The 27,300-nt window shown below is 52.5% G+C and overlaps 1 protein-coding gene across 1 annotated transcript in view; it reads right to left on the reverse strand.

The window, feature by feature from the left end:
• Positions 1 to 27,300, reverse strand: part of PTPRN2 (protein tyrosine phosphatase receptor type N2) — a gene marked incomplete at its 5' end in the record, with an annotated part of 710,841 nt that overhangs the window by 23,975 nt on the left and 659,566 nt on the right. The window contains 4 exons of the mRNA XM_082632697.1: positions 3,840 to 4,006; positions 5,132 to 5,251; positions 16,695 to 16,772; positions 23,363 to 23,436. Coding sequence (XP_082488823.1) covers positions 3,840 to 4,006; positions 5,132 to 5,251; positions 16,695 to 16,772; positions 23,363 to 23,436 — 439 coding nt within the window. The remainder of the gene's footprint in view (positions 1 to 3,839; positions 4,007 to 5,131; positions 5,252 to 16,694; positions 16,773 to 23,362; positions 23,437 to 27,300) is intronic.

Raw genomic sequence — 27,300 nt, forward strand, 5'->3', positions numbered from 1 at the left:
AAATAGTTGAAAGTGGAAATTCAATCAGCGGGTTCTTTTGCTACAAATCCCTGAGACGGTGTGGGATTGGGAGGGAGTCGAGTGCTGTAGCTGATGGGTGAGCTGAGTGGGTATTTTAATGTCACATAAAATGACATTTATTGCCCAAATGTCAGAGCTGTGTTTCTTTCCTACTTCCGCTATGGAGTGAACAGAATAGGCGCTTCTGAAGGGAGACTCCACCCTCAGAACAGCACGAGGGAAGTGGCAGGAGGTGGCCGTACAGTCCACGTAAGATGTGCCCGGAGACGGCCACGCCCGGGGCCATCGGGGCAGCGGCACGTGCTCTGTGGCTGCTCCCCGGCTGAGAGCCAGGCTTCAAGCCCGGACCTCAGAGAGCCTGGGAGGTGAGGACCCAGAAACCCGGGTACAACAGGCTGCTCAGCGTCCTCGTGGCCACGGCACTGCTTCTGCTGGAGCCTATCCTTGCTTTTGACCTACACCCCAGTGTTAGGGTTTAGGGGAGAGGAAAGGGGAAGTGATTAAGTTGAGGGAACGTCTGTGCCAGGATCCCTGGAAAATTCTCAGCCCTTTGAGAATAAGAGATTGGAAAAGAGATCTACCGGCTCCTTCTAAAACCTCCCCTTCTCGACTCAGGTTGTCAAGGCAACGGTGAGCTTTAGCTCCGACAAAATAGATGCCAGGCCCCAAGGACTTGTCTCCAGTTGAGCAGTGGGGAGCCCGCCAGCCCAATAAAGGCCGTGTGTGTGCGCGTGCACACGTGTGTGTCTCCAGGCAGGATGCACACGCTGTGTGTGTGTGTGTGTGTGTGCGTGTGCGCAGAACGGAGCTTGCTTGCCCGTGAGACCAGAGCCGGGGTGTGCACCTTCAAACAGAACTTCCTCCTGGACGCTTCTCAGTCACGGAATCTTTTAGGTGTGAACCACCTCAGCTCGGCACCTCCACCCCCCTGTTATGTTCCCTACCTGCCAGGCCTGTCTGTGTTTCTAAAGGCTAAACTCAACTTTTGGTCAATCCCCCAGTTTTGCTCATTTTTTCTGATGGGGCCAAGCACAAAAAAGGTAGATTGAAAGAGAAACAAACACAATGACAAGATGCCCTTCTTTGAAGCGTGCTGGCTTCAGGAAGAGCAGCATAAGGGAACAGCAGTGCCCCACGTACAGCCAGCCGGTCGGGCCCCCTTTGGCCAGACGCAGTAGGAATCACCTCCTTGGCTAAGAGATGTGGCTAAAAAGCAAAGTACTGGCTATTATGGCTGTGACTTGCTTCTCCAGACTGCAATTCTGGTCTCTATTGTACAACATGTTGAAAATGTTCTTTGCTCCAGCGTGTTGTGACTGGCTGCCTCGGCAGGACCCAAGAAGGTTTCAGTGTAATTTTAATATTCATGCCAGCCCCGCCCTGTGCTAAACCTATTTACAAACAGCCACAAGCCATCGAGGAGGCGCGAGTGGAAATCCAGTGTGCGGCCACGGTCTAGAATTTTATTTACACAGAACCAGGTACTTGTATTATTACCACATAAAGCATCACAAGGAGAAAAGCAGAAGCATCACACGGCCCACCAAAGCGTTCATCTGGTCGACCCGAGAGAGAGATGTGGATAATTCATGAAGATGAGCAATGCACAGCTGTCTGGCTTTACTTTTACTGGAACAAATCATCAGTAAGCAAGAGGCTGCAAACATTGAGTAAGATGGGTATCGTATCTACTGCAAGAGGAGGCATTCACCGAGAAAGAACGATTAGTAATACAAACCAACCCATGGGTCACTGAGTGAGAAGGAACCGCCATGCAACCAACAGCAAGCAAAGGTCAGAGGTCGTTAGAGGCTCAGAAAGGGGGCTTCCCACTCTGTCCCTGCAGTACAGTCACAGTTTCCAATGATCACTTTTGTGACTATGCAACTGGGCTCATATTACTAGCTGCAACATCACAAAAATGACACTGGCCACCGCTCATTAGCTGGCAAAGTAAGGGTTGTCCATTTCTACAGGGAGCAGCGTTAGTGGACGTCATTGCGCACAGCCAGGAGTGATAGAGCAGCAGAGAGGGAGAGTTCTTCTACAGCGAAGCCCTCGCGGGTGACGCTAATTATCCCTTAGCTTAGCAGTTTCTCTTTAAAGTGTAAATGTGCTCCCTCTGGGCGCCAGGAATATTTAATTACACATCTCGGTGTCTGACGACCGCGCTCGGCCAGAGCGGGAACGAACGCGGGTCTATTGTTCAAAGGGAGCTGAGCCGCCCCGCTGCATTGAAATGACCAGTGTCTTCAGAAGCCGGCTCACCTTCTGATGGCTGACATCTGGGGGCTGCTTGACACCGAAAACCACAAAGCAGCGATCCGTGTCTGAGCGCGATGTGCTCTGAGAGTGTGATCATACCAACGGCCCAGGTAGGACATGAGAGCAACCTTGTCCGCTAGTGAGGGCAGGACAGCTTTCTCTCTAACGAGACGCTCAAAATCGGGCCCGGGGGCTCGCGTTCCTTTTTATTTACCGAAACCTTCTCGGGCCCTATCTCCTGGGACTCTGGAGAAAGGGCATTTGGGGAATCAGATTTTTCTTCCTGACGAACTGTAAGCACAGAGGGTTGGTGATGTATTGTCCAACTCCATATATGGATACGGAGCTAGAAACACGCCCATATGCATATATGTACAGACACACTGGATGAGCACCAAGACAGCAACGGCCGTGTGTGTAGCTGCATCCATTTTGCCAGTAATGACTGTTTTTTGAAGAGTCTATCTCAGGAAATGTGCTCTAAGTAAGATTTTTAGAAATAAATTCGTATTAAGAAAATGTAAGTAATGGCCGGGCAATCGGGATGGAGTGGGTCTGTCCAAGAGCGCCCAGGACCCCCTGCTGCTCGCGTCCTCTGCCTCCCTGGGGAGGGGGACAGGGCGACAGGCGAGACGCCAAACTCGCGTCTCGGCTGGAGCTGTTTCACATGCTATTTAACACGCAGGGCTATTCAAATAAAGAAATTTGTTTTGTTTTTCAAAGTGGGCTAAAAGGCAAAAGAAATAGTATCAAAATAACCTTCAGAATCTGTAACACAAATTCAAGAAATCCAGAGTTATGCCTGAAACCCCATCTTTATGACAACACGCCGTTTCAGCCTCCCTTGAGTTACGTATCTGTGACTGTTCAGATACAAATCACTTTACGAATACATGCAATTAAAGTCATTTAAAGAGCATTTCGCCTTTATTCTCTAATTCCTTGTTTTGAATATTTATCTGTTTCCCATACTTGTTAGGTTTCCAATCAGCTAAACGTAAGGGAGGTTCTAGAAAGCTCAGAACGTGGTTATGGGTGGCCTTTGACACCTTCATTTTCTCTCTAGATATTTTTTAACTGTCAGCTTCCAAACTGCACCACAAATACACGGTAATGTGGGAACTCCAGCCAGGTGTTCATCCAAGGTCATCCATTTCAGAATCTGGGCCTAGCTCTCATCATCATAGCTAACCAGCTGAGCACCCAAACGAAAACTCTGGGCTTTCTTCACCAATATCCTGTGAAATTCACACCCTAGGATTCTTCACCACTTGAAGAATCTTATCGAGAACAATGACCACATTTCCACGATTCTAAGATACCCATCCCCCCTCACATTTTAACACCTCTGAAGCTAGAAAGCATCTTACAGTTAATGTGTGAGTTAACATAATCTCCCCTCCCCTCCCCTAAACACAACATAAATAGATGTATAACATACAAATATTAGCAGATGGCACGTCTTACAGCAAACGGCCCCTTGGACCCAGGAAACCCCTTCTCTCCGTGTCCGCGCTCAGCACGCTACCCCGCCGGCGGGCCGTGGGTCTTACCTGCGGAAATCCAGAAGGGACCTCGTGGAGGAAGGCACTCCCTGGTCATACCAGCTCAGGAAGTGGAACTGCGTCACCGTGCGAGTCTCGTTGGTTTGAAGGTTCTTCAGATAAAAGCTCCTCACGAGGAAATCCTCGCACCAGATGTGCTCAGAGACCAGATGCACCTGGGCAGGGGGAGAGCGGACGGGGGTGTGTGTGCAGAAACAGGCGTTGGCTGGGGGCCCAGCTCGGCTGAGCGCGGAGCCACATTGCGGAGAGAGGGGTGGGGACCACGGGGGCATGTGGTGGGCGGGGGATGCTGGTGAGCAACCCCGCCTACCTTCCCAATTTCAACATAGTTTACACAAAAGATCACTTGGTGGTTTTTTTGGTTTTTTGTGTTTTTTAAATGTCACTCTGGGGCATAATAGTCAAATTATTGGAAAAACCTGTTACAGTCCAAACGATTCCAGTTTCTGTCTTTTCTAAGCCATGTAAACCTTTGACAAAAATCACCAGAGAAAAATTATACTTTTGAGCAAAAACGCCACACGAGGTTCCACTCTCACTGACATGTCATCAGGGAGGCACCGCCTGGCTGTAGAAAGAGGAAACCAAAGGCATACACAGATGCTGCCGGGCCCTGAGCTTGGAAGCCCAGGGCAGGGACCCCAAAGCCACGACCGGCTTAGGGGGAACCTCTGTGCTTCTAACGTGGGTCCTGCTGTGGGACTTTGGCATTCTGAATAATTTTAATGCAAAACAGGGTCAAAGGACACACTCCAGTACTGGTTTAACTGCCCAAGTTTCCTTAGTTCCTTCTTGTTGTGGGCAAAAATCCAGCAGGAGAAATGAGCTTGCCTGCAGGGGACCCTCAGATAAAAAGGCCAAGCACTGCGGACACAGACCACCGGAGACCAGCAGGGGCCGGGGTGCAGGCGGGATGCTAAGAATTAGGGACAGTGTCAACAGAGGCTTCTTTCTGAAAACGGACCCACTAGGGGCCTGTTATCCAGAACCAGGCTCAACTGACCACCCAGTGAGGTCATTTTTTGGTCCTTTCTGTCCAAATTTGGATTCATAAAATTAAAAAAATGAAAACCATTTCTGCCAGAGTCCCCATGGCATAGATGTCTGGAGGGTCTTGGTGTCTGTTGACCACGGGCCTGGGGACACCGCCTATGGGGACCGACTGCACAGCAAGGCTTCAAGGGACAGCGGCTGGCGACCGCACAGGGCAGGCCCACCAGTACCCGCCACAGCCCATGGCCCCCAAGCCCACAGCCCACGGTGGCCACCCAGGGAAGTACCTCATAGACGTGGTAGAGGTTGGAGCCCTCATCCGGCCAGTAGTGGTAACACTGCCTGACGCCGTTCTCCGAGAGGGGGGTCAGCATGACGATGACCACACAGCCGCTCTCCCACACCATCTGCAGACAGATAGAGACTGGTGTGAGTGGCTGAGCCCCATGACATGCGTAGTTAGTGCCCCAGAGACACAGTCCAAATCTATTCCGTGCACAGGAAATTTATTTCATTTTCATTAGACAGTGGACTCTGAAGCTGCTTTTGCATCTCTGAATATGCTGGCCCCATAATTTGCATGTCCCATGGAATATTAAAAAAAAAATCTCGTAAACTCGTTCCACACCTTGTAAAACCTCCTCAGTTGTACATTCAGCTGCCTGGCTCCCCCCGTTTTGGTCTGTAACGCAGGACAAACAGGAGACTGGTCCCACAGCGGGTTGGCTGGCCTGACTCGGACACACCACTTCTCCGTGGGACACAAACAGACATTAGTGGATGTGTTCGTTTTCCACTACTTGTCATTATTTGTGCGACTAGACAAACAGTTTGCTTTGTGGAGCTGCCATCCTATCGGAAACAGCCCTGAAAGTATTCCTTCCCAAGTGCATTACAGCCACGAGTCCCTGCCGGCATTTCGTTTCCTTTTACCAAAAGATAGCAATACTGCCCAAAGGAAAGCGCACCCCAAACTGACTTAATCATCCATAACAGCCACACCAAACCCAGCTCCGAGACACAAGAAACCAACGGGCCCACGTTTAAACACCAGACATGGCAAAGACACAAAGGCTCTCAAACTTGGCTCCTTTGCAGACAAGACTCACAACTTTGTGGCCGTGAGCCTACGTACTTGGAGCATCTTTGCTAAAACCACTGATTCTATGGGTTAAACGTCAGGGATAGAAATAGTCAATATTCTTAAGGCCCCTCTTAGTGTATCATTTATAGTGGAATTCAAGGGGACTTGCTGCAGTGTTCACAAAAAAGCCCACATAAACGTGACTTACGCTCAAACCCACACGCTTTCCTTCTCTTTAGTGCAAACCCAACAACAGGTGAGAATTCAAAGCCAGCGCCCTGCTCTAAGCTTCTCAGGCCTCCAGACCCACCCGCCGATCTGTCCTTCTCACACGCAGCAGTTTAACGTGCCTTGAGGAGGGGCAGAAGCCTAGTGAAACCATTACGAAAATGAGGAGAAACACAGGTTTCATGAGTGCAATAAAAACACAATGATCCAGGCCATAAACTCATCATCGAGGCTCCGCTTGTGCCCCAGGAGTGGCGTTAGGAAGGCCCTCCCCCACCGAGGTCCTTCCGTCTGGGGACCCACCTGGCTCTCTGAAGGTTTGGTTAAGAGTGAATCCAAATGAAATAATGGAAACGAACAACCCCAAAGGCACTCCTGGGGATAATATTTCTTTTGAGGTCACTGTGTGAAAGCAGACAGGGCAACTGACTAAATCAAACCAATCTCAGCCCACGTGGGTACCAGCATCACAGGGTGGTTCCCACTCCGCCAGCCCTGCCCGTGTGGCCTGGAGCCTGTGCGGGGGTGACAGCCACCTTCGCCACCTTTTCCGGTCTCCCACCATGCTGCCTGGCCAGCTGGACCCCCGAGCACACGGGAAAGCTGCGGCGGGTTTCGGAGGGAATACAGGATCTGGTGGAAACCCCAGCTGAGCAGGTTCCATTTCTGAACAGGAGACTGCACTCCCGCCCTCTTCCTTGGCTTGGTTTTGCAGTGTCAAGCCTGGCATGAGGAAGACGCGATTTCTGTGCCCGATCTTTGAGAAACCTGCTACATTTTTCTCTTCAAGGAAGTAAATAACGACCCGGATTCCCTACCTGATCTTGCTGTAGTCCACTGAAGCCAGCACTTTGCTGAATTAAAGAGCAGTGGTTGAATACCAGAGATGGCACTTCCTAGCACTTTCCGTTCGGTTAAATGTCAGACAACACAGCATGCATGGTCATCTCCGGTTCATTGGGCACATGTATTGGGCACCTAACAGTAAGCAGGTGCTGTCAGCCCTGGGTCAGAAGAAAGCTGTCAATGTGGATTAAACGTGGCCTTACATGTGGGATCCCGAGGATAAGCCCCTGGTGCTGCGTTTGAAGAACCGGAAATGCCCCCCTGTTCGTGAGCTTCTCCTAGAACGCACCAGCACAGGCCAGGGAAGCCCACCCTGAAGGCACGTTATCACCCCGCACACAGGGGACGGGGGCAGGAGTGACGGGACCACCGGTGGTGACGATGCCCACCGACTTCTTCACTGGTGGTGGTGTCACAGGGGTCGGGGTGGCTATCTCTGAGGTCCTGGGCTGTCATAAAACACTCCAGCTACACCCCGCCACCCACGCCTGTGCTCCCAGCCCCGAGTGGCACTCAGAGGCCACCCAGAGAAGGAACACACAATGACAACGCAGCTGATGCAGCTGAGCCTGGGAACCTGTTCACAGTCATCAGACCCAGGTGAGTGGAAAAGTTAACACGCGGCTGTAAGTTCAGACCGTTGGCCCAAGTGACATGAAATACATACTCTGGAGGCAATCTGATCCAACTGAGTAATTTACAGATTGTTGGTTAAAAAACAAACACCATATTGCTCTTTGCAACCCCGCAGGGGTTGAACTTTGTCCCCTGAAAAGACATGTTGACGTCTTAACCCCTGGCACCTATGAATGCGGCCTTAGTTGGAAAGAGGGTCTCTGCATATGTCATAGAAATAAAAAGACGAGGTTATACTCCATCAGGGTGGGTCCTAATCCAACACAAAAGGAGGGAAACACCACGTGAACATGGGCTGGGACTGGGGAGACGCCGCCAGGAACACTCGGGGCACCTGAAAGCTGGAAGGTCCTCCTCTCAGAGCTCCCGAGAGAGAGCGGCCCTGCCGGTACCTGGAGTTTGGACTTCTGGCTTCTAGAACTGAGAGAATACACTTCTACTGTTTTAAGCCACCCAGCGTGTGGACATTTGTTACGGCAGCCCCAGGAAAGGGATACACTCACTGACACCTGCCCTCTACTCCAGCCCCAAATCATCCACAGGTGTTGAAAAACATCAGCTCCAAGTTCTAATTAGAGCAGATGGAAAGAAACTACAGGGTCTCTTTATTCGAAGTCTTTCTTGAGCACCAAGTGTTTAGCAAACCAAACTCTTTCAAAGCCCCACTGAGACCCGATTAAAGGCAAGACAACCCACCTGAATGGGTAAAAGGCCAGGGTTTCTTCTACAAAGCACTCTGGTCTCTCCGGGCAGGAAGCTTCTCCTCCCTTTACCTGGATCTCTTGTGATGAGCCCCTTTGCACCTTGTACTGGTCTCGTCTGTGTTGGCACGACTTTCTACTACCAGATTGTCATCTCCTTGAAGACTAGAGCCTTGTCTGGTTGCCATTTCTACCTCCCAGGCATCTGGCACAGGGATTTATTACAGTTGACGCTTAGTTGAAAACAATACATATTTTAGAAAGAGATCATTTGAATAGTTCTGTAAAAAGAGAACTCAAAGAAAATGCTATCAAAGGCTTGCCTGGCAGAAGTGCTCCTAGGACTTGCTCAGTGCACAGAAAAGTGGTTTTTTTTGAAGCGCGTGCACTGTCTGCATGCCCACTGCAGCTGCCACTGCAGGAGGTGGGGCAGCTTTTCTCCAGACCAGGCCGAGTGTCCTCCCCACACGACCCATTTCCGCTGCCAACTTCTTTTCAAAGTTTGAACGCAGATCAGCTTAAGCCTGGCAATGAGGGTGCCGACAAATTTGAAAACGAGAAGGACTCAGAGGCCTCAGAGCACTTGCATTTTATGTCAGTCAGCTGTAACCACGTGCTCTGAAATCTATTAAAGAAGAAAAACAGCAGCGTCTATGGCACCTTTTGCAGTGCCCACCCCCAGCCCCGCGCTCGCCCTGTCCAGAGGACGGTCGTAAGAAACGCGCCATGAAGCCTTTCCAGACTCTGGTCTGCTTTGGCTACACAATCACAGGCCCTGAGTCAAACTGTGAACGCTGGGGGTGGCGGTCTGGCTACATGAGGATGAAGGTGATGAAATCTTGATCACATCTTCCACGCGTGACTCACACCCACCTGGTTTGCTTCTCAGTAAACAAAGCTGTCAGCGTGGGCTTCCCTCGAAGATAAAACCCTGAGGTAACGGTAGCAAAGCTGATATGAAATGCTGACACCCAGGAAGGGCTGAGCGGGGAGGAAGGCATCTCCCAGCTGTTAAGATCGGAACTGAGCCCAAGCCAGTCTCGATTCTGGATAAACTGCAGCAGCCACCTCTGGATGTTTTCCACCAGCAAGCAGGAGAAACCGCCTACATAAGAGACACGTGCCATTTCACCGGAATCGAGCAAGAGTTCTTTTGCAAAGACGGAACAGCCTGCTTGTGTGTCAAGCAGAGGCGATGTGGCTGGTGTGGCCATTTAGCATTTCCACAGCGAGGCCACTCACAGACCAAGCTGCCTGTTTATCCGAACTTTGTGCAGTTGCTGCAGAGGTGTTTATGTCAGGTATGTGACTGTATGGGGAGTCACCTGGGCCCGGGACTCTTGTCCCTTAGAATCACTTACAGCTCCCTGGCCTGCGTTTGTGTTTCAAGTTTAACATGCACGTTGACTTTGTAGGTAAAAAAAAGTGCCACTGAGGCTGCCATCTTCCTTTTCAAAATCAGGACCTGATGTAAATGCATCAGATCCACTTGTGAATCAAGAGAAGGAGGAGGAGAAAAAAGAAGAAAGAAGAAAAAAACAAAGAAAGAAAGAAAAAAGAAGAAAAGACAGACTAAGGAAGCAGTGTTACACAGAAGAGCAAAGTGTTTTCAGCTGAGGTCCATAAAAATCAGTTAAAAAGGAAACTCAGGCTGTGTTCTTTACCCGAGCCTGAGCTAAGGATCTGCCACGTGCCTGGCGCGAGGACGCGCTGCCGGGCTCACCATACACGACCGCGCACAGCCCTGCGCAGAGCACGGTCTCCAAACCCACGTTTACATAAGATGATCTGACAAAAGTTTCCTTTTATCTTGAAAGGTTTGTGAATTCATGTACGGAGAATTCAACCAGACTAAATATTTGAAGTAAAATTTCCTGGAAAATCTAGGGCATGTGCTTAAAGTACTTGTGAATTCATGGAAATGAAAGATCAGGTTTTTCCTAAGAAATTCACTGTCCTCAATTCCTGCATTCCTTTAATTTAATCAAATAATGTGCGGTAACATCAAAGTTCACAGGGCTCCTGAGTACATTTCTCTGGCCACAATCTCTTAACACTCCAGAATCAGTAAAATCTGCAAATCCTTCTCCTTCCCATCATTCACTGCCCAGGGCTAGTGCTGGATGAACATCCAGCAGTGACTCGGCATGAGCTGAGGGACAGGGACTGGAGGACGTCCTCCTGCTCTGGGTCCCACCTCTTAGAACACCCTGACATCACGAGCCCTGACGTGACCAGGCGTCCTGCCAACTGGGGGGCACTGGGGTGTCTGCACGGGCGCACCCAGCGAGGGTCACCTCTGGGTGGTTCCAGGCTAGGCTCCTGGGGGCTTGGGTGACGCTGGCTGTAAAGCAGTCACCTGTCAGCTGACCTGCCCAGAGGTGGGAGCCCGGGCGCGCTCTGGGAACGGGGTTGCCACCTTCCGGCTCCCTGTCTGCTGGACCCAGCGTGGCACCGGCACACGGCTCACTCCTGTAATTCGTCAGGACCTTTCTACTGCATTTCTGCTTCACCCCCCTGCGCAGTAAGTCCCTGGAGGAAAAATCTTTATGTTCCTTCGGTCTTCCACGGTACTTCACTCGGGTTTCTCCTTGACCATCCTAAGAACGATGACTGATGGGTGCTACGGAATAAAAACACTTGATTTAAATCAAGCCCATCCGTTTGGAAAAGTGCACTTGCCCAGTTAAGACTTCATAGCAGAATGTACTTTCAGAAAGTGGGAAACAGAAATCAACAGGTGGACTACTTTCTTGGTAAATGTTAATAATAATAATAATAATAATAATAATAATAATAATAATAATAATAAATGTCGACACTAATTGGGCACGAGCTGAATTCCTGCTGACCTCAGCAGGCCTCTGCCCTGGAGTCTGTGGCTCAGCTCCCCAGCCTCTGATTCTGTCTGAAAGTTACCAAAAAGTTTGTCAAGCAAGGTGGGCAAGGCTGGAAATTCTAGAGTGTCTCCCCCCACCCGGCCCCCAGTGAGTGGGGAACGGCCACCAGTCCCTGCCCTGGAGGGGCCCCGGCCCTGAGCTCAGGCACCGCTGGCTGGCTGGGGACCTCGCGCGCCGACTGTAGCGTCCATATCCGCAGATGGTCCACACGCACCTGAATCAGCCACCGCGCTGCCTGAATTTCTGCTTTGTCTGAACATACAGAAGGAAAGACGTCAGACAGCCCACGGCCCGCATGGATGGGGCTCCTTGGAACGCAGGGGTGGGACGGTAGGGCCGGGGGCCAGAGCAGCTCCAGGACAAGTGGGTGATGCCCGCCTGAACAGCTCAGGGCCAGGCAGCCTGCGCCTGGGGCTTGTCCTCCCTCCCTGCTCACAGCCCAGAGGCCGCTGTTCTCCGGGAAGGCTGTCCCCGAGCTCCCGAGGCACCTGGAGCTCGTGTGTGAGCCCAGCGGGCCTGGCTCCCGGCAGGTGGGCAGGCCTTCCCTCCTTGCAGGGAAACCTCGGCTCCTGGAGAAGCCTTGCCCCAGTTCTAGCCTTGGACACACGCACGCACATGCACACGCACACCTGGAGGATGTAGCTCACACCCTCTGTGCCTGGAGGGGAGGCACCATGTCCCCTCCGTCACAGCAGGGGGCTGGCCCGCGACAGCCGACAGTCCCCACAGCGGGATGGTCTTTCTCTCCTCTTCACGGAGACACACCTGCCCAGTCACCGCCCCCTCCTCACTTTAAGGCCAGTGGGGCAGTAAGAAGCATTTCGGACCACACAGATCCCGTTTGAAACCCGCCTGCAGCTGCCGCGTGGATTTGGGGGAGTCGTTTGGAATCCCTGGGTCTCGGCTTTCTGCTGGAATTGGGATCCTGATTTTCGTTTATTCTAGTGAAATATACGTAACATAGAAATACCTTCTTAACTAGTTTTAAGTGTCCAGTTCAAGGGCATACAGGACATTCACCCTGTGCCACCATTGCCACCACTGGCCCCAGAACTTTCTCATCTCCCCAAACTGAACCTCTGCCCCACCAAACACCAACTCCCCGACCCCTCCCCAGCCCCAGGCCCCCCACCAGCCCCCCGTCTCTGCGGGACCCCGTCTGAGGGGACCACACACTTGCGACAGCCTTACCCCAGGTTGTCAGGGGCATTGGGTGAGGTCATGCACCCCGAGCCCCTGCCCTGGGCCCAGCATACGGTAAGCGCTCAATAGCTGTTATCCTCCTCTCTCCTGCTAATTTCCTCACGTGAACTTGGACCTGGACGTCGGTCTGCCTTCTCCCAGAGCTGCCACCTCAGGCCCCGGGGACACGTGGGGCTGTCCTCACAGGTCAGATCATGTTTCTACAGGAAGGTCGTGGGTCGGGCATGCATTTGGTTTGGAATCAAATTCTTAGAACACGTCATGTGAATTCAGAGAAAGAATTCTAATCGCGGGACAGGGAACAGCGCTGTGTGTCCCGGCAGAGCCCTCGGGGTGGGGAGAGGAGTCAGGAGTGGGGGTCCCGGCTGGGGCAGGAGACCCCTGCCTCGTGGAGACCGCAGTCAGGGCGGAAGGGCTGCCGCTGAGTCATGCCTACGATGGAATGCTCCAGAAGTGCCGTGTCTGAGCAAAGACAGAGTCTCCCCGACCCCTCGTCTGGATGTTGCCCCTCAGTCCCGAGCCTGCCGACGGCCTCGGGCGTCGCTGCGTATCCCTGGCCCTCCTCCGCCCACCTGCCCGCCCTGTGGCCTCCTGCTGCGGTCACTTGTCCTGTTGCAACGCTGCCACGTTCGGGGCTTAGTGTCTGTTTTCTTCTTTGCCATCGTATTGGGTGGAATAATGTCCCCCAAAGTCACACCCACGAACCCATGAACGTGGCCTTATTTGGAAACAGGAGAAGCAACGACCTGCTGTCTTCAGCTCCCAGCCTGGGCTCCTTTGTGCCGTGGGAAAGGGGACCCCACCGTTCACATGAACCCGCCTCACAGGGGCCTTTCCTGTGGGAATTTGCTCATCACAGACACAGAATAAGCCCCTGTGAGCTCGTCCCTGAGAGGGGCTTCAGAGCAGCACCCAAGAGCTCAAATAAAAGGAAGATGCTTTGGGCTTCCCTGGTGGCGCAGTGGTTGGGAGTCCACCTGCCGATGCAGGGGACACGGGTTCGTGCCCCGTTCTGGGAAGATCCTACATGCCACGGAGCGGCTGGGCCCGTGAGCCATGGCCGCTGAGCCTGCGCGTCCGGAGACTGTACTCCGCAACAGGAGAGGCCACAGCAGTGAGAGGCCTGCATAATGCAAAAAAAAAAAAAAAAGGAAGATGCTTCGATATTTTCTGTAACAGGTGCTGAGTTCCTGGGTCAAAACTTAACAAAGGCCGTGAATCCAGACAACGCGATGAGACGTGAACCCTTATTCAGAGGTTTCTGTTCAGCCTATTGTCTTTGACACAGGAAACGTCTTATGTTTCAAATCAGGTTCTGTTCTTAAAAGAGCTTGCACTTCACTGTGGCTTCTGAGAAGCTCTGCAAGAAGTTTTAGAGGCCGGTGTTGTTTCCTCCTCGTGCTTTCTGCTGAGCCCGAGGTGGCAGGGGAAGCTGGACTTGGCATGTTTGAGGATGTCGAGCCTGTGACCTTGGTGAGTTATTAATAAAGAGCCATGCTTGCTAGATGCCCACTTCTAGAATATGACTTAGAGGCCAACCCAACCACTGTGACTGTGCTAGGAAGCAAACCACAAGTGCTGAAGTGCCCTCCGTCCCAAGGCCAACACCTCTTCACTGTGTTCTGCCTGCATCCGGATGCCCTGAGGCCGGGTGTGGAGACCATGGGGTCTCTCCCAAGGGCTGTGGAGGAGACAAAGGCAGGCAGGTCTTTCTGCTGCAGGACGGCTCCCAGGCTGTGACGGGCCGACGAGCCCCAGACGTCCTGGGAGGGCCAGCCTGTTGGCCACAGAATATCTGTTCCCACCTCGAGGGATGCCAGTGCTTCCCGGACAGTTTGATAGATGCTGACTGTGTCTCAAAGTATCTTGCACTTCATCTCACCTTCATGCTTTTCTCCAGCTGTGTCATTTAGGGATATTTTCTTTCCATTTCGAGAACGTATGCTCCTTGATATCAGACCTCCATAAATGCTCTAGAATCCTATTAGTATAAATACTGACAAATACTGATGATAAATACTGACAAAATGAATTGTCCCCAACAATGGCAACTACTCGGAATAAGCAGAAAGAAAAACCTACCAGCGCTCCTGTGTACTAGCCACGGGAGCTGGGGCAGGGTACGAACCTCTCGTCTCACGGACTCTGCCAAGATTATAGGACGGAACGTATAAAACCCTCGACACAGGGCCTGGTACACGGTAAGTGGTCCACGGATGTGAGCAATGACTACGCTGAGCATCTCTACGCCCTCAGGAGCTTGTGGTTCTGTTGGCAAGAGAGGCTTTCACGCGTGAAGTTACAACCGGGACCTGAAGCTGATAAAAATGAAACTTCCCCTCTTTGGGGGCACTACACGCCCCTTGTAACTGTGCACATTGGGATGGTGGGTCAAAGCACAGTAGAAGCTGCGGTGATCGTGGGATTCTGTGGGTCCCTTATTCTGCCACACGACTCGGGATTTTCTTTTTTTTTTCTTTTTATTTTTTTTGCGGTATGTGGGCCTCTCACTGTTGTGGCCTCTCCCACTGCGGAGCACAGGCTCCGGAGGCGCAGGCTCAACGGCCATGGCTCACGGGCCCAGCTGCTCCGCAGCATGTGGGATCTTCCCGGACTGGGGCACGAACCCATGTCCCCTGCATTGGCAGGCGGACTCTCAACCACTGCGCCACCAGGGAAGCCCACGGGATTTTCTTTATTCTGCTTGTCTGAGCACAGGGAGCCTGGGGTTGGCCGGGAAGGTGGCTGAGCAGACCCTGGGCCTGCACGGAATTCCAGCAACGCTCTGCGGGCAGAACCGGGACCGGTGGGCTCACGGCTCGGGAACACAGCTCCGCATGCCGTGAGGAAGACCCTCGGGCCCGGGCCCCAAGCTCCCCTCCTGGAGCAGCTCCGCCCGGGCTGCGTAACCTCTCGGCAGGTTAGGTGTAATGGGGAGGAGACTCAGCCCTCAGGGGTGGAGGGACCAGCTTGTCCTCAGACTGTCCTCATGCCACAGCCTGATGGCTCTAGGCCATGACCACAGGATTCAGCTCGGTCTTTTCTTTCTAACAGCGTGAAGCCACCATGAAAGAGCTGGGCCATGCAGACGTGTCCAGTCTTGGTTTCCTACTTGCTGGGTGAGTTATGTAATCTCCCCGATGCTCGCTTGTCTTGCCTGGGAACTGGAGATGTTGACACCTGTGCATTGATACGCTTACAAGGCAAGGAGCACTGGGACACTCAGAAAATCCTGGATCCCTTCCTGACTCTCTGGAAAAGCCTGCACAGACCGTTCTCAAGGGTGGAGAGTCAGGAGAGGGTTGACTGGCAAGTTGGGAAAGTGACTGTCAGACCACAGGGAACAGGGAACACGCAATTTGCTAACTTCAGCTATAGTCCCTCTGTCGGGATGAACGACCGGGTTAGAGACGGCGTGGCCACGGGACCCGAACAGTCCAGCTCTGTGGACCACACGCTGCTCCGGCCCCACCATCACCTGTGCCCCGGGACCCAGAAGGCACATCTTCCTCATCTTGTCCTCAGGAGGCCCTCTGTACCAGTTCTGGGGACACCCGAAGTGCCCAACACACAGGAGGGGGTTGTTAGAGCTGCTGAGCAATGATGTGACCTCACGCGCACACCCCACGGTGCCACCTTCCAAGAGCTGCTCCTACGGAGCTTTGCCATGCTGTGGACAATGGGGAAAAAGAGAGGGGACTGGGAGAGGGAAGCCCACTGGCCTCCTGATTTTCCTTTTATTGGCCAATGTTGACGCGAGTTCTCAACGTCTGAGCCTGGTCTGAGTGTTCAGGATTTTGCTGAATGAAAAGAAAGAGACCAACCTGGCCTGTAAAATGCATCATTACAGAGTATCCACAAAGAGAGAGACTATAATCTGAGCACCATCTTTTACCGTCATAAAATTAAAACTATAGACAAGAGATACATTTGAATAAAATACAATAATTTAAACACTTATTATTTCATTTCTTTATAGTTCATAAAATAAAGTGGCTAAAGTAAAGTGGCTAAAGAGGTAAGAGTCTTTAAAGTATTAAATCTCTCAAAGGGAATTTTTCACACTCAAGTTTTGGAAAAAAAGATTGATAATAAAAAATATGAAAGGGCTCATATAAATTCTGAAATCAAGGAACATCTGATGAACACCTGTAAACAAATCTGAATTGGCTTAACTGAATCCAAGGCGTTATTCATGATCAATGTATTAAGATCTTAGTCTCAGAACAAAATTTAATTTAAAAAGATTCACCTGCCAGAAGTCAGCCACGGTTGCGGGCAGCGGTCCTTGGGTGGCGATGTACGCGGGCTTCCTGGGGTCGTGGTCCATCTGCGGAGACAAGACCGCAGAAGAAAGATGAGCTGAAGAGCCGGTGAAGAGCCAGGGAGGGAGGGGCCGGCTGAGGCGAGGGACGCGGCGTGTCCTGTGCTGACAGTCCCAGCCCTCGACCCACACGTCTGCGGAGTGGGAGACCCCGCTGCTCCTCCCCACGGCCCCTCCTGACTCCCCTGTTTTAGGCGGGGACTGGGGCTCCCCGGCGCCTGGAGCCTGGCGACTGGGGCTGAATGTTTCCCTTACCCCGGGATGGAGATAGCTGAACAGCGTCGGTAGTAAAGGAGGCCAATGACCCAGAGACCAGATACTAGAGCGTTAACCCATGCACAGGCCGCGCGAGGCAGGGTGGTGGGGACGAGGCGAGGGCACCCAGGGCAGCACACAGGCCACCAACACGGTGACCCGTCCACAGACGCGTGTGATCGCAGAGGAGTTCAGCCGGTATGCGCAGGCTTCACGGCCACCGCTGGCCACGCACAGGGTTCGAGGTAACGTGGCCGAGGTCAGCACCGAGGGCACTGTGCTGGGCAGAGGGCAGGGGCACTGCCGGGGGCCTGGAGGGATCCAGCAACAGTGCCTCCCAGGATGAGTTACTCCCCTCCCGTGGGGGCTTGTTTCTCTTTACCCCGAAAGGGGCTCAGGCCCAGAGTCCTCCTGGGGTCTGACAGCCAGCGCGGCACACGCTGCCTAGCCTTCCAGCAGCTACCTCCCTGTTCTCTTTCCACCTCGCCAGACAAGGACCGAAAACAAACAAAGGAGAATGCCGTGGTGGGTTTCCTGGCTAGGTGATCTCTCCAATGCAGCCTGCTGGCTTTGAGAGAGGAAGTTTGGCTTAAAAGACCTTCATTACAACATCTAATTCAAAGACTGACTAAGCAGAAAAAAAAGAACATGAGAACGAAGCCTGCAGAGCAAACAGGATTCAATCAGACGGACGGGGCTCTTTCCCCTCCCGCTGGCGTCCTAAGAGGACAGGGAGGGACCAGGCGAGGTGTCAGCAAAGATGTCCTTGCTGTCACCCCCTTGAGGACCGCAGAGGCCTCCCCCAGAAGAGAGTGGGCAGGTCTCCCCTTGGTGGCAGGCGGTTGCCCACTTATCAGACTGTACAGCATCCTTCATCCTTACCCATCCAGGACCAGTTTCTACGCTTTTGACACCCGCGCTTGATGAAGGATTTAAAATGCTCCGCACTTAAAGGTACTTGTTAAGAATACATCTCCCGGGCCTCCCTGGTGGCGCAGTGGTTGAGAGTCCGCCTGCCGATGCAGGGGATACGGGTTCGTGCCCCGGTCTGGGAGGATCCCATATGCCGCGGAGCGGCTGGGCCCGTGAGCCATGGCCGCTGGGCCTGCGCATCCGGAGCCTGTGCTCTGCAACGGGAGAGGCCACAACAGTGAGAGGCCCGCATACCGCAAAAAGGAAAAAAAAAAAAAAAAAAAGAATACATCTCCCAATACAGTGAAAAACACAAGAGGGTGCAACCACACGATTCTACGGCGACACGTGAGGGCGTCAGCTGTAAGCCCCGGGTCACCTGAAAGCCCCCTCCGAGTTGGGGTTTGAGAAGCGCCTGCGTGAGGCGCGTCCACCTTAACACGAATCCAGTGAATACCCCCCGCATCGCCCGCCCGTCAACACTTTCGGGGCCGATGGTTGTCAGCGTGAAAGGATGCCCCCAGCGCACCTTATAATTATGTGCACCATGAAAGAGGGTAAGAGCACAAAAGAACAGGTGTCAGTTATTGTGACAGAACAACATGTGACGCTAGCGGGGGGGGAGGGGCAGGAGAAAAAGCTTATTGTGCCTCTAGTTTAGTGAGATTCATAATTGAAACCGGAAATGCACAACACACACAATACAGGTAAAATTACGTTACTCTGTAGCTGAAAGCCCCAATTAAAATGTTTCAGTAGAAAAATGCTTGGCAGAAATAAGGAGTTTTATGTTCAAAATATGCATTTGTTGGGGGTGACAGCTATTTATGGAGACCCCTATCTCTTCCCTGCAAATAGTTCTGCATGAAAAGTAAAACCCCACCTTCTTTTTAAGTGTGCTTTTTTGCCCAAAGCAATTCAGAGAACAACACATTTTAAAATCGTTAGTACGTTCAACCTAGCACATTTAGTGGCTTTCACGATGAGAAATGTGATTGAAAGTAAAAATCGGAACAGGGTTTCGGGAGGGTTAATAAGGCCCCCTGTTGTGGGAGGTCCTGATGTCACGGTGTTCCCATCTTCCCCATCTTCCCCATCCACTGCTCGACCCGAGACCGGGACCGGAGGACGTGGGGCTAGGGGTAAGGGGGAGGGGGGCGCTCAATGGCCCATCACTCCCCTCCCCCTTGGCTGCGTCACGTGGCTGCCTCTTGGAAGGCAGTAAGCGATCACAGAGCGGTGACGTGCCACCAGTTGAACAGTAACTGAGATGACCACCACCATCGCCTCATCCCGTGCACATCCTGTTGGACAGAAAATAATTATGGGCAGAATTACTCCGTGCGTGTAGCAAATATAGGGCCACGGGAGCCTCAGCCCAGTTCTGTGCATCTTTGAATGAATGAAAGTAAAGCAAAAATTTAACTAAATACACCGAAGTCTTTACTACACTTAAGATCTCCAAGGTGGGATAAGCATAACTAGAGGAAATCGCGTCAGTTTCTACGGACACGATTTCTCCATCAGGAGCTCTGGGGGCCAACCCAGCGTGGTGGGTGACGATGCCTCCGCCTCCCGCTCCTGGTGGGGATGAGCATTGGCTTCTGCTGACATCTGAGCTAAATCTTCCCCCGTTCTTCCTTGTTGTTTCCCATTTCTTTGTAGTGTACTTTTTACCTGTAGGACTGTTGTGATTACAAACACAAGCTCCAGCACTGTGAATGAAGTCAGGCTCTCTGGCCTCAGTCTTAGTGTCTGTAAAATGGGTGAGGCGGGGGCGGGGAGGCGGGACATGGTCTCTACGGGCCCTTTAGCTCTGGGATTCTGGGATTTTTTTCAGAAAAAGTAGACCCCCAAAGTTTGTGTTCAATCTACCGTTCATGTGTCTGACTGAGTCTTTTATGAAGATACCACGTGAACTAGGGTGCCCGCAAGGTATGTCCCTATGAATTTCTAAATGCACAGTTAAAAAAAAACCTAGCGGTTTGGTTCAAGCTGTGGAATGACAGTTATAAATGACCATGAGTAACTAGTTCTAATCTGCATTAAAAAATGTAGCAATATTTCCCCAATGTTCCAAACAAAACTCATCCTAAAAACTAAGCCTTCATCATATTAAGACCAGGGCGCCTGTGTTCTGAAGCCTTGAAGGGTGACTGGCAGGGGGGCTGCCGGCTGGTGCACAGGTGAGGTCAGGGCCGGTACTGCCCCCGGACCACCTTGTGGCCCAAAGTCTCAGGGAAGGTCTGGGCCAGCCTCTGGTAGGGGGGCCACGGGGGTCACGTCTCCTACCCTGCAATCTCACTCAAGGTGAACACGCAGGTTATCTTCCTGTATTCCTATCTGCCCACCTTACACCTGCTTTTCCTAACATGTAAAGCAAATTTCACAGATGTTTTCTTAAAAACAAGAGAACATCAAGCCTGAGTTTTCAAGTCACTTTTCCAGACACCAAGTCTTAATGTGAGAGTTTGCTGGGAAATTGTAGCATTAGTAAAATCAGTGGGAGAGAGTCTGGCTTTTTTTCATATTCTTATGAGTTGAGATTTATTTAAGAAAAGTATTGGCTATAAACCATAATTATACACATATAGATGTTTGCTTGTAAATCCGAAAAACCAAGGAATTGGCTCCCATATTTGGCCAATTTCTTAGGATGTTCAGGGCATCTGAGCAGTCATCCCTTTCTGAAGAGTCAGTTTGTATCTACTTAAATTTGTTAAATGCATCCTGAGTTTAAAAATGAAACAATCTCCCCCCCTTAATCAACAGAGAAATGAAGAGTAAGTTTACTTTCAAGTGTTGTTGGGACGTTCAGACTTGTCCCTGCTAAGGGGACTCGTGTGCTGCTGTGTTAACGCCCGCCACCCCTCAGTCCATGCCTGAGAGTGACCCAGCTCCAGTGCGGCTGATGGAGTTCTCCTGCAGACACCCCATGCAGGGAAGCAGAATTCCCATTTACTTTCATGACCTCTGATTTCAGAGCAGAGATTGCATATTATTTACTACTGGATGGCTTTCCTGAAATTTAATGAGGACTAAGTACAAATATGGCAGATGTAGTTATTGGAGTTTTGTTCTGCATGGTCACGGGCTTCTTGGGCTCCCACTGGAAGCTTCTCACTCAATTCTGCTGGGAAGCTCATTAACATCAGACCTTCAGTCATTTCAGGAAGAGGTACCGAGGATTTCTTCTAGTTCATGCTTCCAACCCAAATTTGCACAAAAAAGAACTGTGGCATGAAATAAAAGGAGAACATAAAAGACACCGAAAAATCACTTGCCTCTCCTGGCCTCACCTTCCGACCCAAGTCCCTGCCCTGTCAAGCCTGAGAGGCTGTTCTGAATTTCCACCAACAAGAGAGAGACGGGGAAGGCACCGGAGTGGGGCTGCTGGTGGGCGGCTTCCAGGAGAGACGCAGCTTCTCACCAGCACCGTCCTCACTGAGTCCTGACTTTAGCCTGAAATAGCTCCAATGTCTGGAAGCTGGAACCCATAAAATGGGGGAGAGTCGGGCACCCCCCAACACTGAACTCCCGTCTCTGAGACGTGAAAAGAATTGCCTTATTGCTCATTCTGGCCCTGTCTCGTGGTTCACCCCAGGGAAGGAGCCCAGCGGGAAGAAGGCAGCTCCTTCCCTTCTACAGACCATCACCATGACCCTTGTGTAGGGACCAAGTCCAGGCAGCTACAAAGCCCACCCTCAGGAGATGAGAGATGCGTGGGGCTTTGGCTTGGTTTTCTGAATTTAGAATTGATGGAAAAATACCAAACTCATCAAGTGTGTTTATTTAGAAAGACTGATTGAACGGCTCCAGTTAGGCCTCTGAACACAGACGGAGCCAGCATTTGAGGTCTACTCTGCTGGAGGGAAAGGAGTGACTCCTTAAAAATAACCGCAGAGGGGCTTCCCTGGTGGCGCAGTGGTTGGGAGTCCACCTGCTGATGCAGGGGACGCGGGTTCGTGCCCCGGTCCGGGAAGATCCCACGTGCCGCGGAGTGGCTGGGCCCATGAGCCATGGCCACCGAGCCTGCGCGTCCAGAGCCTGTGCTCTGCAATGGGAGAGGCCACAACAGTGAGAGGCCCGCGTACCGCAAGACAAACAAACAAACAAAACAAAACAAAACAAAACCCAGAAACAAAGTCCTGAGCTCAGACGGGTGCAGACAAGATGCTTCCCTCTGAATCCCTTTCGCACCGCAAGTGTGTTACACTGTGCCCTCGCCGTGTGGTTGGGAGGTGTCAGGAAATGGGGCTGACCCACGGCACGCTGGAGTCATAACAATAAGGTTTATACAGCAGATGCACTGGAATAACTGGAACCACCACGATGACAGCGGTCTACTATCAGCGGTTCTGCTTGCGATCAGACGGCGAACTGTCTCATCCAGGGTCACCACTGAGGACAGCAGGGGCTGTCGTTCGCCCAGGGCGCTCTCACGAATCCAGAGATGAAGCAGGCCCGCTGGGCCCCCGCCCCCCTCCCCCATAACTTCACAGCGCCGGAGCCCCCAGGATGTGCTGCGTCCTACATGCCCGTATTTGACTGAAGCCACTGTGAGAACTTAGTGAGCTGTCCTGACGCTCCCCGAAGACCAGCGTCAGGAACCACGGTTTAAGGGGGACACAGCCCCACCTGCTCCTGCGTCTCTGCTGCGGGCCCAGGTGCGCCCACCACGCGCCCTGAGAACCCCTGGCAGGTTCCTCCCACCAGCTACTGACCTACTCCCCACCCCCGCACCGCCGCCAGCCCCTCTTCTCTCCCTTTGGGCAGCTCCCGACTTTCCCCTGTGGCCCCTCCCCCGGGTGCAGGGCGGGAAGCCCCGAGGGCGGCAGGCTGTGGCCGTGAGGGTCTCTCCGGAGGCTGGGAACACCCGCCGGCCTGAAGGTCTCAGGACAGAGACCCTGCCCCCGCCCTCCATCACACCCGCTGCCCAGAGAGGCGCTGCCGCACCCCCTCCCTCGAAGGGAAGACCCCGCCCGCTGCAAAGACCGGAGGAGACCAACCAGCAGTTTCCGACCTGCTTCCACGTCACCCGTCACTTCAACACGTGCCAGGTTTGGGTCTGGTTTTTCCTGTTTCCCCCGAACAGGGAACAAGTGGGCCTAGGAACCCTTTACACAACCAGCTACGAATTCCCCCAGAGTCATGGGTTCCAGCAGTAACTCGCCAGGGTGCTGTTGCTGGGCCCCTGGGGTGACGCGGCTCAGCACCCCGGCACCACGTTCCCTTTGCCCGGGACTCAGCCCCGCCTGGGACCAAGCCATCAGGAGTGGGCGGGGGGCGGGGGGCGCAGAGCGCCGGCCCTGGTACCTGGCGGAGGCTGGTTACCCGGTGGAGACAGACTGGCTATCAGCTATCGAACCAGTGCCCGGCCGGCCCGCCCCCACCCCCGCGAGCCTTGGTGGGTGGCGGGCGGTACTCACGATGGGGCTGGCGTTGATGTAGTCAGAGCTGCTGTGGCTGTTCTCTGATTTCAGCCGGATCCGGGAGTGGTCGTCTGCAAGCCCCAAAGCAGAGCGTTAACCCGTGCAGGGCGTCATCCAGGGCCACCGCTGCCCCCTGCCCCCAGGTCCCGCTGAAGGCCGTCACCGCAACTCCTCCCTCCCTCCCTCCCTCCCCCACCGAGGGTCCTTCAGCCCACGAAGTGGAGCGTCGGGGTGTGCAGGGAACCTCGTGTTTTTCTTGTGTCAAGTTCCAACGCCAAGGCCGGGTGCTCCTTGGCAGTAGCTCATGTAGTGGTTGCCTTTAAATAACGCGTATTTGGTAACACAGAGAAAATAAACATCAACGTGGATATTAAAGCTATTAGACCATCATTCAATACATACAATTTTGTCGTCTAGAGGAGGTGAAATACCGAGATTACAAGAATGTAGCTTTACAAGGAGAAAAGAGCAAAAGAAAATGCAGCGGAAGAGGGTGCGGGGAGCAGTGTTCACTTGGGGACTCACCGACACAGAAACGTGCCTAAAACGGGCAAAACAATTTGACGGGTGTTGAAACCAGACACTCAGTGGGATTTAAGGACATGTGACCGGTCATAGCTTAATGTGTTTGCTATGTGAATCATCCCTAACTTTGGTTCTGGAGTAACCACCCTTCTGCGGTCAGTGACAGCTCTCTGCCTGTTTTCAGGAGCTTTCACGGCCAGCAGGGCACCCCCGAGAGTCCCCGTTTCTCCCACCTTCCTCCCTTTTCTCTGCAAGGTGCAAACTTGAAAATGGGAAGCGCCGAGCTCCATCATCTTGTGAGGCAGTGAAAGCCTTCCGGCAGCCCCCAGACCACCTGCTTCTGCTGAGAAAACAGACAGCCTGGCTGCAGCCCTGGAGCTCAGGGTTTCCACGGCGGTGAGTGTGTTACCCCAAGTCCAGATTCCCGGCATTTCAGCCGCGTCTCCCCACTTCCTGCTCCCAGCCCCGGGAGCAGCTCGGCAGTGGAGTCAGGAGAGCACGCACGGGGGCTTTGCTGTGGTTTGTGTTTCTTTCCTTTCTCTGGGAGATTTTACTTATTTACTTATTTTTTGTTTTAAACAGTTCTGGGGCTTGGGAAACTTGGCGAAGCCTAAACTGATTGAACTCGGAAGGTATCGTCCACTGGAGACTGGACGCCACCCTATCCGTCTTATTGAGTTATTAACGTTGGCTTTTTCCCAGTAGAGACAAGACAGGTAAGAAACATCTAGAGACGGGGAAGGGGTTCACGCCTGACATGTTTACCTGAGCACAGGTGACACGGACCAGACGCTGTGGAATGTTCTGAAGGTGTTTACAATGGCAGCTGCCAAAGCCCCCCCGCTAGGGTGTGACCAACGATTCAAAAGTCCCCTGGACTCAATGGCTTCGGGGTCCTGCACAGATTTGTTCTTGAGAGACTGAAACTTGGCTGTGGCAGGAAGTTGAAATAAAACCCACGAGAAAAGTCGGTCAACTCGAACATTCCAAAGCGCTACAAACACTCACCCCAAAATGAAGTTCAGGAGGCCCAGTTTCTCAGTGTGTGTGTCGGGGGGGCGTCCAGACACATCAAAGCCAGAGATGGTGTGAGCCGCTTGGAAGCCGGGCCCTTCTCTGAATGGGGACTGTGCCTTCTGCCCGCACACTGAAGCCTGGATACACAGAGCAGGGCTTCTAGCTGATGCCAAAGGGTTCCCGAGGGTCTCCCAGGAGCCCCCCTCACTGCAAATATTCTCCACAAGCCCACTTCAGGCGTTGCTAATAGCAGCAATTGGGCTACGCCCAGTGTCTGAGAACCCATTACCCAGGGCAGGGCTGCTGGCCATTGCGACGGAGGGAACCAGGGAGAAGGGCCCGGAGCTTCAGAGGGCGCCGATCACACCCAGAGCAGAGTGGCCCCCTGGTCGCACTGAACAGGCCCAGGATTGGGGGGCTGCCGGGTCCCTCTCATCTCCACAGGGCCCTGCAAGCAACCAGGCTCAGTAAACAAGTGCCAGCTGGATTTTCTAGTCGGAAAATCAAGAAAACGTGTCCTCAGTTTGGGAGTCTCGGTGAGCTTGACCCCCGATGGTTAATGGGAAAAACTTTTGAGCAGGACGGAGCCTGAGCTTGCTGCGAGGACAGCTCACGGCATCCTGCATCCCTGCGGGTACCGGTCCAGCCACCTTCATCCCACAGGGCACTCTTTCCAAGATGCCACTGAGCCTGGGACAAGGGCTTCCAAAGCTCAGAGTTCTACCTTCCCATCACATATTTGATATTGCAGCAATGTGTTGATTTAAAAATTAACAGTGGGGCTTCCCTGGTGGCGCAGTGGTTGAGAGTCCACCTGCCGATGCCGGGGACATGGGTTCGTGCCCCCGTCCGGGAAGGTCCCACATGCCGCGGAGCAGCTGGGTCCGTGAGCCATGGCCGCTGAGCCTGCGCGTCTGGAGCCTGTGCTCCGCGACGGGAGAGGCCACAACAGTGAGAAGCCCGCCTACCGCAAAAAAAAAAAAAAAAAAAAAAAAATTAACAGTGAACTTTTTTTTTTTTTTTAAAGTGTGGGACCATCTTGAACCTCCCTCTGAAACACCGCGGCCATCCCAGAGGGGCCAGAGTCCGGCGGACGGTAGGCTGATGTAGCAGGGACAGTCCAGTGGACATTTCACTCGGCCGGGCAAGTGTCAACTATTTTGCGGTTCACTGTTCCTGTTCTGAGGGTGGCTGCTTGTATTCTTGGTGATGCACGGGGCAGACGAGGCTGCCTGGCAGGATTACTGATTCACTCAAGGTCAACAAGCCGGGTGGAGGTGAAGCCAGGGCGGGGCTCCTGAGCAAATAACCCCCTCTCTCTCCTCTGTGGATCAGCCAAACACCGTTCCTTTGTCTTCTCCATTATAAACACACAGCACAGAGCAAGAATGTTTACAACTGCAGCGTTTACATTTTAATTAAGAGCTGGTGTGTCCTTCAAGGTCTTGTTCTGAGACTTCACTCAGAAGCCAGGAAACAAGGAAATTCAGGTAGTGTCTTCCCGCCGTACCTGGCTCTATAACCGAGTTATTTTCCTCTCGTAAGATCCACAGTAGTAAATTTTATCAAGGAGGGAAGGAGAAGAACACATATTAAGAAGAAACTTGCTGAGTTAACCCTCTGTGCCTGTTCCTTTTCTGAACCCCTGAAGAATTTATTGTGTACTGTTCCCGTGTTTAAGAACGGTGCTTTGAATGTCTGTAGCATTCTACCTGTCCTAATGTTTCACGTGTATTACCCTCCTTCTTCCTGGAACACTGTGCCATAGACAGAATAGAGTCCATTTTCCCATTTAGGTTGAAGAAACTAAGCCTCTAAAACATCAAGCAATTGACTTGGCAAAGACCACAGAGCTAAGGGTCCAGGTTTGACCCAGCCTGGCCACCTGCTAGCCTGGTGATATTTGGGTAAATGATTCAGTATCTTACAGTGTCAGATTTGTCATCTAAAATGTAGGATAACGATATCTAACTCACAGGCTTGTTGTGATAAATGGCTTCTATAAAGTGCTCACATAAGGCCTGGCAGAGAGCAAGGGATTTAGGAACAAGTTCAAGATTACAGAGGGACACACACCTCACTGACAAAAAGTCGGCCGAACTGGCAAAGCTCATTGTGGGGTATAGGATGAGTTGTCGGTAAATAAGGATGACTTTCATAAATGCCAACAGAAGGAGGAAGGTCTAGAATGGCTTCTTGATTATGACTAGGGCGAAGGAGCCTTGGAGAGAGGGAGGCTTTGGAGGACACTGTGGCTTAACCATTCAGGCTTCTTTCTAGCCCGTGCCATGCATAGCCCGTGCCCATGTTCGACCAGAACCCACCCGAGGAGAGGGTGCGGAGGCCTCCCCCGCCTGTGACATCATCTCCTAACATGGATCTTTAAGGACAGC

The sequence above is a fragment of the Mesoplodon mirus genome (assembly GCF_964341445.2).
Source record: "Mesoplodon mirus genome assembly, chromosome: 9".
NCBI lineage: Eukaryota > Metazoa > Chordata > Mammalia > Artiodactyla > Ziphiidae > Mesoplodon > Mesoplodon mirus.